General features: G+C 40.8%; 1 protein-coding gene across 4 annotated transcripts in view; it reads left to right on the top strand.

Annotated features, from left to right (window-relative positions):
* Positions 1-12,204, top strand: part of KDM5A (lysine demethylase 5A) — a 389,966-nt gene that overhangs the window by 40,532 nt on the left and 337,230 nt on the right. For all 4 annotated transcript variants that reach the window (XM_053718826.1, XM_053718824.1, XM_053718825.1 and 1 more), the window contains one exon: positions 3,787-3,906. In XM_053718826.1, coding sequence (XP_053574801.1) covers positions 3,787-3,906 — 120 coding nt within the window. The remainder of the gene's footprint in view (positions 1-3,786; positions 3,907-12,204) is intronic.

The following is a 12,204-nucleotide window of genomic DNA, read 5'->3' as shown; positions in this document are numbered from 1 at the left end:
GTTGCTCTGACTTTTCAAATTAGGCATCACTTGTCTCTCTAGGTCTTTTCGAGAACCCCAAAATAGGGCCTTTTACTAAGATCTCTTAGAGAAACATGTAACCTCTCATTTGAAAGAACAGTCTTCTAGTAGTGAGGAAGTGTCTCTGTCCCTGGGCACTTCATCATTGTGTAAGTCAACAAAATTAAAGTTACCTGCCTTAGTGGTAGGAACCAGTATTGCAGAGAACATGAAGCTTCTTACTGTCTAACGTTTATTAGGATTGTCATGAAATAGGCAAGGGTTCAAAACCCGATGCTTAGTCCTAAACAAGGTGTCAGGTGTAAATCATGCAAATCCTGGTACTGTTCCAAGGTTCAAAAACCAGAAAGTCAGCAGGAGGATTAAACAGCGCAGTCCAGAAACTTTGCAAGGCTCTTTAACAGGAAGACAGGCCAGAAACATGAATGCTTTGTTCATCATACGAGAATAATCAAGCAATGAATGGGAGTCCAAGATGGACATTTAACACTTTCCATTTAGACTCCACTCCAAAAGCAAGGCCAGAGGTCATTACAAATTCATGGTCATAAAAGAAGCACTAAGTAGCGCAATATACGTTTAAACGACAGTCTGGATGAGCACAAAAGACTTTCATCCGCGCTAATGCAAAGTCATATAGAATGGCTCCTGCAGCAGCGAACCACACTTCATTAGCGTGCCTGGACCTCTTAAGGTCTTGAGTAGACGTGACCCTTAGCATTCCAAACCACCAGAGCTTCCTTGCACGTAGCGTGGCACCAACTGTGGCACCCTGTAAGGATAGCATAGCTTCGACCTCTCTGTCGGATCTTACACATTGTGCCTAATGTTATCATGCACAGTGAACATTGTGGTAACGTCACGTCACAAAAGACGGGGGAACTAGGATTGAGGATGGATTAATGATCTCTCCTTATGCTGCAACACCCTTTGCACCAAATTGTGTTGGAGAACAACACAGTGTCATCCTTTGCACAGAGCAATGAAAACTGAGGACAGCACTGTCTCATGTACCAAATTGCAGAAACAAAACACTAAGGCACTACTTACGAACCTGACCTTTCTAGTGCAATCTCACTCCCTGCTCTAGCACAATCAATTACATAAGAGCTTGGCATGTCAATAACCCAGAATGAGCGAGTATCAGTGGGATTTCCCTCGCCACTTCTGAAGTGGAGAAGAGACAATTAAGCAGTTTCTGCTTATTAAATCCACAAAGCCACATAAAGTTGTGAATGGAGCTTAATAAATTAGCCGTACACATGTGAGAGGGGGGGGGGGAAACAAATATTTACAAATCATTCTAAAAGAAAAATAATCTCAGCTTTTCTACAATATATGATGGTAAATGCCTAGGTGAGCACATGATACCCAGCTTAAGTTAGAGATATGTGCCAGCTTAGTTTGAACAAAGTACAGCTTTATCTGAATTGTATGCACCTGTTCTCTCACTGTGACACAGGTTTACTGTGGTTATTTACGTATTTGCTCTATTTAGCCTTTACAATTTTTTAATGCTAGTTCAAGTGCACAGAACGTGACATCTCAAACACTGGCCGTTCTCCTTTGTTAAATGTAGGAAAGCTTCAAGGGACACGGAATCCACAGTGCGTACAATTATACACAGCTTTCTAATATACTTCTGTTTTCAAACTATTCCCTATTCTTTTGGTATCTTTTTGTTGAAAAACAAGTCATTTCAGCAGCATGCATGTGTCTGGAGCACTATATGGCAGCAGTTTTGCAAGAATGTTATCCATTTGCAAGAGCACTAGATTGCAGCACTATTTCCTGCCATGCAATGCTCCAAACTCCTATGAAGATATCTCTTCAACAAAGAATACCATGGGAACAAAGCTAATTTTTTTTTTTTTTTTATGCTCTATCCCTTTAAAGCGACATAAAATAATGCTATTAATTATAAATGATACTATTATAATAGCTTAAAGATACTTTGGGGCAAGATTTATTATTGCTGTTCTCCTATATTGGCACCTAAAAATGCACACATGAATAAATGCCTCTTTCATTAAAAAATGTGCTTAAAATTGGGCAAGTTTGACTGTAAAATTCTCCTTTTCTCCTTCACGTACAGGTGCGCCAAAAAATGATTAGTTTAATGAGGAGTGCTATAGGAAATACGACTAAAACAATTTGATTTGTTACAAATTTATAATTTCTTTTCTCCTATAGCCGACTGACACTTCGCCTGCAAATGCGTCCATTAATGTTCTCCATAACTACTGTGGGAAAACATCTTTAGAAATAAAAGGCCTCAACAGCGCACAAAAATAATTTATATTGGAGTACAAAAAATATTTTTTTTAAAAATGTGTTGGGGTGCAAAAATAACACATAAAAATAGAATTGAAAAATAATGAAAACAGATCTATCACCTCCATGGTTGTTTTTTTTGAAGAGGGGCATTAACAAAGCTACTAGTGGGGCTGTATAAATATTGCTTTTGGTTCATATACCACTTAACAGTTGCTTATTTTCATTGATAAATAAGGCGCAGACTAAAATCCAACTGGAGAAATTTATCTTTACAACTACTCGTCTTGCCCATGGAGAAGAGAAAAAAAACCAACCTTTTTTTTTTTTTAAAACATTTTTTTTTTTAATATAAATTTGAGCGTACAGATGCGCTTCTCTAAAGGCGAGCTGAGAACTCATAGGAGAATTACCTTGTGAATTCTCCTTGCGCTTGATAAATTTTGCTCTTGGTGTTCTCAGTACTGACATCCACAAGAGCCTGCAAGTAGATCAGCAGATGGATTACATGTAATTTTGGGACAGCAGATGGCATAACGTGTAACAATTGATAGACATTAAACTGCCAGCAACTTCATTTTTTCCCCCCTTGCTGTCAATAAAGATTTGTATAAAAGTTTGCAGATAGGTACTTTGTATCACCATATTTACTGTGTAAATTTGAGCGTACAGATGAGCTTCTCTAAAGGCGAGCTGAGGAGAACTCATAGGAGAATTACCTTGTGAATTCTCCTTGCGCTTGCTAAATCTTGCTCTTGGTGTTCTCAGTACTGACATCCACAAGAGCATGCAAGTAGATCAGCAGATGGATTACATTTAATTTTGGGACAGCAGATGGCATAACGTGTAACAATTGATAGACATTATACTGCCAGCAACTTCATTTCCCCCCCCCCCCTCGTTGTCAATAAAGATTTGTATAAAAGTTTGCAGATAGGTACTTTGTATCACCATATTTACTGTGTAACACTGTTACTGCTTCTTGCGGTCTTACAAATTCACAAGGTAACATTCAGTGAAAGAAATATAAGTAGTAATACCCAAACCAGATAGCTTATGATCTGCTGTCAGATTATTAGAGGATTCTGCTACAGTTTCACATATCTACACAGTTAAAATGACAAGAACATAGCCTGTGCTTTATTGCCTAATAATTCTTTTAATTAAACATGATTTACATCTGCTCTCTTGATATTGTAAAATTGAAATCATGGACAAAATAGGAAATATACAAAATATGAACTATACAGTTATTCTAAGTGTGAAAATGGATGTTTCATACCATTCAGTTATATTTTTGTTGTATCCTCTGTAATCCAAGTTAATGGCGAAATAGGGAAATTGTGTCTAAACTTTTTAATGAGAAATGCCGTCTTATAATAGGAAGATCTGTTACTAAGGAGAGATGCAATTCCTGTTACAAAATATATTTCATTTCAAGATTGTCTGCTCTTACCTAAGTCAGGATTTCTCTCTGTTCCATTTTCTTAGGAATGCAGTAAACCCCGTGAGGCTTTTGGATTTGAACAAGCTGTAAGGGAATACACACTACAGAGTTTCGGAGAGATGGCTGATAACTTCAAGTCTGATTACTTCAATATGCCTGTGCATGTATGTTTTATTTTCCCCTGTGTTCTCCTGTGTAAAATGCACTTTACAGAGCAGTAGTCTTAAATTATGCTTGAATTACATGTTATAAAGACAAATGTAAAATGTGTCGCCCTCTCCTGCATTTTAGGGAGGGAAAACAGTACACCTATTTCTCCAACATAGGTGTGTCCGGTCCACGGCGTCATCCTTACTTGTGGGATATTCTCTTCCCCAACAGGAAATGGCAAAGAGCCCAGCAAAGCTGGTCACATGATCCCTCCTAGGCTCCGCCTTCCCCAGTCATTCTCTTTGCCGTTGTACAGGCAACATCTCCACGGAGATGGCTTAGAGTTTTTTGGTGTTTAAATGTAGTTTTATTCTTCAATCAAGAGTTTGTTATTTTAAAATAGTGCTGGTATGTACTATTTACTCTGAAACAGAAAAGAGATGAAGATTTCTGTTTGTAAGAGGAAAATGATTTTAGCAACCGTTACTAAAATCGATGGCTGTTTCCACACAGGACTGTTGAGAGGAATTAACTTCAGTTGGGGGAAACAGTGAGCAGACTTTTGCTGCTTGAGGTATGACACATTTCTAACAAGACTTGGTAATGCTGGAAGCTGTCATTTTCCCTATGGGATCCGGTAAGCCATTTTTATTAAATAAGAATAAAGGGCTTCACAAGGGCTTAAAGACTGGTAGACATTTTTCTGGGCTAAAACGATTGATTTATAAGCATTTTTAATAGTTTATAGCTTTGAGGAGTTATTTTATTCTTGGGAATTATGTTAAATAACCGGCAGGCACTGTATTGGACACCTTTTTCACTGGGGGCCTTCTCTAATCTTAGGCAGAGCCTCATTTTCGCGCCTCTATTGCGCAGTTGTTTTTGGGAAGCAAGGCATGCAGATGCATGTGTGAGGAGCTCAGATACATAGAAAAAGCTTACTGAAGGCGTCATTTGGTATCGTATTCCCCTCTGGGCTTGGTTGGGTCTCAGCAAAGCAGATACCAGGGACTGTATAGGGGTTAAATATAAAAACGGCTCCGGTTCCGTTATTTTAAGAGTTAAAGCTTTCAAATTTGGTGTGCAATACTTTTAAGGCTTTAAGACACTGTGGTGAAATTTTGGTGAATTTTGAACAATTCCTTCATACTTTTTCACATTTTCAGTAATAAAGTGTGTTCAGTTTAAAATTTAAAGTGACAGTAACGGTTTTATTTTAAAACGTTTTTTGTACTTTGTTATCAAGTTTTTGCCTGTTTAACATGTCTGAACTATCAGATAGACTATGTTCTGTATGTGAGGAAGCCAAGGTTCCTTCTCATTTAAATAGATGTGATGTATGTGACACAAAATTTAGAGAAAATGATGCCCAAGATGATTCCTCAAGTGAGGGGAGTAAGCATGGTACTGCATCATCCCCTCCTTCGTCTACGCCAGTCTTGCCCACACAGGAGGCCCCTAGTACATCTAGTGCGCCAATACTCCTTACTATGCAACAATTAACGGCTGTAATGGATAATTCTATCAAAAACATTTTAGCCAAAATGCCCACTTATCAGCGTAAGCGCGACTGCTCTGTTTTAGAAAATACCGAAGAGCATGAGGACGCTGATGATAATGGTTCTGAAATGCCCCTACACCAGTCTGAGGGGGCCAGGGAGGTTTTGTCTGAGGGAGAAATTTCAGATTCAGGGAAAATTTCTCAACAAGCTGAACCTGATGTGATTACATTCAAATTTAAATTGGAACATCTCCGCGCTCTGCTTAAGGAGGTGTTATCTACTCTGGATGATTGTGACAATTTGGTCATTCCAGAGAAATTATGTAAGATGGACAAGTTCCTAGAGGTCCCGGGGCCCCCCGAAGCTTTTCCTATACCCAAGCGGGTGGCGGACATTGTAAACAAAGAATGGGAAAGGCCCGGCATACCTTTTGTCCCTCCCCCTATATTTAAGAAATTGTTTCCTATGGTCGACCCCAGAAAGGACTTATGGCAGACAGTCCCCAAGGTCGAGGGGGCGGTTTCTACTCTAAACAAACGCACTACTATCCCTATAGAAGATAGTTGTGCTTTCAAAGATCCTATGGATAAAAAATTAGAGGGTTTGCTTAAAAAGATGTTTGTTCAGCAAGGTTACCTTCTACAACCAATTTCATGCATTGTTCCTGTCACTACAGCAGCGTGTTTCTGGTTCGATGAACTAGAAAAGTCGCTCAATAAAGATTCTTCTTATGAGGAGATTATGGACAGAATTCATGCTCTTAAATTGGCTAATTCTTTTACTTTAGACGCCACTTTGCAATTGGCTAGATTAGCGGCGAAAAATTCGGGGTTTGCTATTGTGGCGCGCAGAGCGCTTTGGCTAAAATCTTGGTCAGCGGATGCGTCCTCCAAGAACAAATTGCTTAACATACCTTTCAAGGGGAAAACGCTGTTTGGCCCTGACTTGAAAGAGATTATTTCAGATATTACTGGGGGTAAGGGCCACGCCCTTCCTCAGGATAGGTCTTTCAAGGCTAAAAATAAACCAAATTTTCGTCCCTTTCGCAGAAACGGACCAGCCCCAAGTTCTACATCCTCTAAGCAAGAGGGTAATACTTCTCAAACCAAGCCAGCCTGGAGGCCAATGCAAGGCTGGAACAAAGGTAAGCAGGCCAAGAAACCTGCCACTGCTACCAAGACAGCATGAGATGTTGGCCCCCGATCCGGGACCGGATCTGGTGGGGGGCAGACTTTCTCTCTTCGCTCAGGCTTGGGCAAGAGATGTTCTGGATCCTTGGGCGCTAGAAATAGTCTCCCAAGGTTATCTTCTGGAATTCAAGGAGCTACCCCCAAGGGGGAGGTTCCACAGGTCTCAATTGTCTTCAGACCACATAAAAAGACAGGCATTCTTACATTGTGTAGAAGACCTGTTAAAAATGGGAGTGATTCATCCTGTTCCATTAGGAGAACAAGGGATGGGATTCTACTCCAATCTGTTCATAGTTCCCAAAAAAGAGGGAACATTCAGACCAATCTTAGATCTCAAGATCCTAAACAAATTTCTCAAGGTTCCATCGTTCAAAATGGAAACCATTCGGACAATTCTTCCTACCATCCAGGAAGGTCAATTCATGACCACGGTGGATTTAAAGGATGCGTATCTACATATTCCTATCCACAAGGAACATCATCGGTTCCTAAGGTTCGCCTTTCTGGACAAGCATTACCAGTTTGTGGCACTTCCATTCGGATTAGCCACTGCTCCAAGAATTTTCACAAAGGTACTAGGGTCCCTTCTAGCGGTGCTAAGACCAAGGGGCATTGCAGTAGTACCTTACTTGGACGACATACTGATTCAATCGTCGTCTCTACCTCAAGCAAAGGTTTATACGGACATTGTCCTGGCCTTTCTCAGATCTCACGGGTGGAAAGTGAACGTAGAAAAAAGTTCTCTATCTCCGTCAACAAGAGTTCCCTTCTTGGGAACAATAATAGACTCCTTAGAAATGAGGATTTTTCTGACAGAAGCCAGAAAATCAAAACTTCTAAGCGCTTGTCAAGTACTTCATTCTGTTCTTCTTCCTTCCATAGCGCAGTGCATGGAAGTAATAGGTTTGATGGTCGCGGCAATGGACATAGTTCCTTTTGCGCGAATTCATCTAAGACCATTACAACTGTGCATGCTCAGTCAGTGGAATGGGGATTATACAGACTTGTCTCCGACGATACAAGTAGATCAGAGGACCAGAGATTCACTCCGTTGGTGGCTGACCCTAGACAACCTGTCACAAGGGATGAGCTTCCGCAGACCAGAGTGGGTCATTGTCACGACCGACGCCAGTCTGGTGGGCTGGGTCGCGGTCTGGGAACCCCTGAAAGCTCAGGGTCTTTGGTCTCGGGAAGAATCTCTTCTACCGATAAATATTCTGGAACTAAGAGCGATATTCAATGCTCTCAAGGCTTGGCCTCAGCTAGCAAAGGCCAAATTCATACGGTTTCAATCAGACAACATGACGACTGTTGCGTATATCAACCATCAGGGGGGAACAAGGAGTTCCCTGGCGATGGAAGAAGTGACCAAAATAATTCAATGGGCGGAGACTCACTCCTGCCACTTGTCTGCAATCCACATCCCAGGAGTGGAAAATTGGGAAGCGGATTTTCTGAGTCGTCAGACTTTTCATCCGGGGGAGTGGGAACTCCATCCGGAAATCTTTGCCCAAATAATTCAATTGTGGGGCATTCCAGACATGGATCTGATGGCGTCTCGTCAGAACTTCGAGATTCCTTGATACGGGTCCAGATCCAGGGATCCCAAGGCGACTCTAGTGGATGCACTAGTAGCACCTTGGAGCTTCAACCTAGCTTATGTGTTCCCACCGTTTCCTCTCATTCCCAGGCTGGTAGCCAGGATCAAACAGGAGAGGGTATCGGTGATCTTGATAGCTCCTGCGTGGCCACGCAGGACTTGGTATGCAGATCTGGTGAATATGTCATCGGCTCCACCATGGAAGCTACCTTTGAGACGAGACCTTCTTGTTCAAGGTCCGTTCGAACATCCGAATCTGGCCTCACTCCAACTGACTGCTTGGAGATTGAACGCTTGATTTTATCAAAGCGAGGGTTCTCAGATTCTGTCATTGATACTCTTGTTCAGGCCAGAAAGCCTGTAACTAGAAAAATCTACCATAAAATATGGAAAAAATATATCTGTTGGTGTGAATCTAAAGGATTCCCATGGAACAAGATAAAAATTCCTAAGATTCTATCCTTTCTTCAAGAAGGTTTGGAGAAAGGATTATCTGCAAGTTCTTTGAAGGGACAGATTTCTGCTTTATCTGTTTTACTTCACAAAAAGCTGGCGGCTGTGCCAGATGTTCAAGCTTTTGTTCAGGCTCTGGTTAGAATCAAGCCTGTTTACAAACCTTTGACTCCTCCTTGGAGTCTTAATTTAGTTCTTTCAGTTCTTCAGGGGGTTCCGTTTGAACCCCTACATTCCGTTGATATCAAGTTATTATCTTGGAAAGTTTTGTTTTTGGTTGCAATTTCTTCTGCTAGAAGAGTTTCAGAGTTATCTGCTCTGCAGTGTTCTCCTCCTTATCTGGTGTTCCATGCAGATAAGGTGGTTTTGCGTACTAAACCTGGTTTTCTTCCGAAAGTTGTTTCTAACAAAAATATTAACCAGGAGATAGTCGTGCCTTCTTTATGTCCGAATCCAGTTTCAAAGAAGGAACGTTTGTTGCACAATTTGGATGTAGTTCGTGCTCTAAAATTCTATTTAGAGGCTACAAAGGATTTCAGACAAACATCTTCCTTGTTTGTTGTTTATTCTGCTAAAAGGAGAGGTCAAAAAGCAACTTCTACCTCTCTCTCTTTTTGGCTTAAAAGCATCATCAGATTGGCTTATGAGACTGCCGGACGGCAGCCTCCTGAAAAAATCACAGCTCATTCCACTAGGGCCGTGGCTTCCACATGGGCCTTCAAGAACGAGGCTTCTGTTGATCAGATATGTAAGGCAGCGACTTGGTCTTCACTGCACACTTTTACCAAATTTTACAAATTTGATACTTTTGCTTCTTCTGAGGCTATTTTTGGGAGAAAGGTTTTGCAAGCCGTGGTGCCTTCCATCTAGGTGACCTAATTTGCTCCCTCCCATCATCCGTGTCCTAAAGCTTTGGTATTGGTTCCCACAAGTAAGGATGACGCCGTGGACCGGACACACCTATGTTGGAGAAAACAGAATTTATGTTTACCTGATAAATTACTTTCTCCAACGGTGTGTCCGGTCCACGGCCCGCCCTGGTTTTTTAATCAGGTCTGATGATTTATTTTCTCTAACTACAGTCACCACGGTATCATATGATTTCTCCTATGCAAATATTCCTCCTTTACGTCGGTCGAATGACTGGGGAAGGCGGAGCCTAAGAGGGATCATGTGACCAGCTTTGCTGGGCTCTTTGCCATTTCCTGTTGGGGAAGAGAATATCCCACAAGTAAGGATGACGCCGTGGACCGGACACACCGTTGGAGAAAGTAATTTATCAGGTAAACATAAATTCTGTTTTTCAGCTGAAATTAATATTTTTTAAAAATTCTTCATGTTTTCCCATAGCCATTTAAAGGTAAATGAAAGTCAAAATTAAACTTTGCCAAATCAGGGGCTGGAATATTAAAGAAAATCATGCGTCAAAGCAGAAGCTAAAACAGCTATTTTAAACCTATTTATTTATTTCCTAAGATATGGAGAGTCCATGACGTCATTCAATTACTAGTGGGAATATCACTCTTGGCCAGCAGGAAGAGGCAAAGAGCACCACAGCAAAGCTGTTAAGTGTCACTCCCCTACCCATAATCCCAATGGAGGAGGTGAAGTTTGGTGTCTGATAAAATGAATTCCTTTTTCGGGTACTTTTTCCTGCAAGCAAGGAGTCCATGTCAATCTCTTCAGTAGAGTAGTGGTGGCTTTTAAGCAGTTAGGAAACAAAGCAAGGACTCCCTCACAACTTCCTAACACATTGCTGCCCATGGTACAGAAAGCCAGAGTTGGTTACTCTGTTCTTTCTTTTTCTACAGGTCTCTGTAAGGAGTATGTGTCCTTTCACGCCTTGTGAGCTGTGTTCCTGCCGGACAGCTAGACTGCAGGTAAGTGGCCTTCGTCTTCTAGGTCTTGGAGACTTGTACTTCAGATGAATATGTCATATGCAGTAGATGGGGACATTTTTAAAATCCTTTATACAGGATTTTCTTTGGCAGTGGACAGGCACATTATGTATGTTGAGACTAGGGGTTAATATTCCCTTTATTGGGACGTTTTCCTCTTTGGGTTCATTTCGTTGAAATACTTTATTAGTATGTGTGACTTATGTTTTATACAGGGATTTAAACTTAAAATTTGGCAGTTGGTTTTCTTTGCTTGCTTAGCTAGAAACAGGTTAACTGACAGACTGCTTGAGCGTTTGTGTAAATTAAGCTCCAGTGTTGTAGGCAGAAGGAAACGCGCACCTTTTCTCTTGTTAAGTGTATCCAGTCCACGGATCATCCATTACTTATGGAATATATTCTCCTTCCCAACAGGAAGTTGCAAGAGTCCACCCACAGCAAAGCTGCTATATAGCTCCTCCCCTAACTACCATTCTCAGTCATTCTCTTGCAAGCCTCAACATAGCTAGGAGGTCGTGAGAGTCTGTGGTTTTTTATACTTAGTTTATTCTTCAATCAAAAGTTTGTTATTTTTAAATGGCACCGGAGTGTGCTGTTTATCTCAGGCAGTATTTGGAAGAAGAATCTGCCTGCGTTTTTCTATGATCTTAGCAGACGTAACTAAGATCCATTTGCTGTTCTCACACATTCTGAGGAGTGAGGTACTTCAGAGGGGGAATGGCGTGCAGGTTATCCTGCAGATAAGGTATGTGCAGTAAAATATTTTTCTAGGAATGGAATTGACTAAGAAAATACTGCTGATACCGAAGTAATGTAAGTAAAGCCTTAAATGCAGCGATAGCGACTGGTATCAGGCTTATTAATAGAGATACATACTCTTATAAAAATGTGTTTTAAAACGTTTGCTGGCATGTTTAATCGTTTTTTAACGTACATTGGTGATAACACTGTAATGTTGGTATAGCCTTAAATGCAGTAAAAGCGACTGGTATCAGGCTTATTAATAGAGATACATACTCTTGTAAAAATGTGTTTTAAAACGTTTGCTGGCATGTTTAATCGTTTTTTAACATATGTTTGGTGATAAAACTTATTGGGGCCTAAGTTTTTTCCACATGGCTGGCTTAAATTTTGCATAGAAACAGTTAACTGAAGCTTCCCACTGTTGTAATATGAGTGGGAAGGGCCTAATTTAGCGCTTTTTTGCGCAGTTAAAATTACAAAATGAATCATCCAGATTCCCTCAGCAGTCCCATGAATACTACAGGACATTTCTAAAGGGCTAAAAAGACTTCCAAAATCGTTTATAGGGAAGGTAATCCACAGCTCTGCTGTGGCAGTTTGTTGTGTCTGTTTTTAAAAACGTCTATGTCGTTTTTTTGATCTGTTTTTTTGCATTAAAGGGGTTAATCATCCATTTGCAAGTGGGTGCAATGCTCTGTTACCTTATTACATGTACTGTAAAAGTTTCGTTTGTTTTACTGCCTTTTTTCACTGTTTTTCAAATTTTGACAAAATTTGTTTCTCTTAACCCCTTAACGACCGACGACGTATGCCATACGTCCTCAAAAAAAAAGCACTTAACGACCGAGGACGTATGGCATACGTCGTCGGTTTAACAGAGCACTGGAAGCGATCGAAATCGCTTCCAGCTGCTCTAACAGTATTG

Source organism: Bombina bombina, chromosome 6 (assembly GCF_027579735.1).
Source record: "Bombina bombina isolate aBomBom1 chromosome 6, aBomBom1.pri, whole genome shotgun sequence".
Lineage (NCBI taxonomy): Eukaryota > Metazoa > Chordata > Amphibia > Anura > Bombinatoridae > Bombina > Bombina bombina.
The sequence above is the reverse complement of the archived record's forward strand: the minus strand, read 5'-3'. Positions and strand labels throughout refer to the sequence as shown.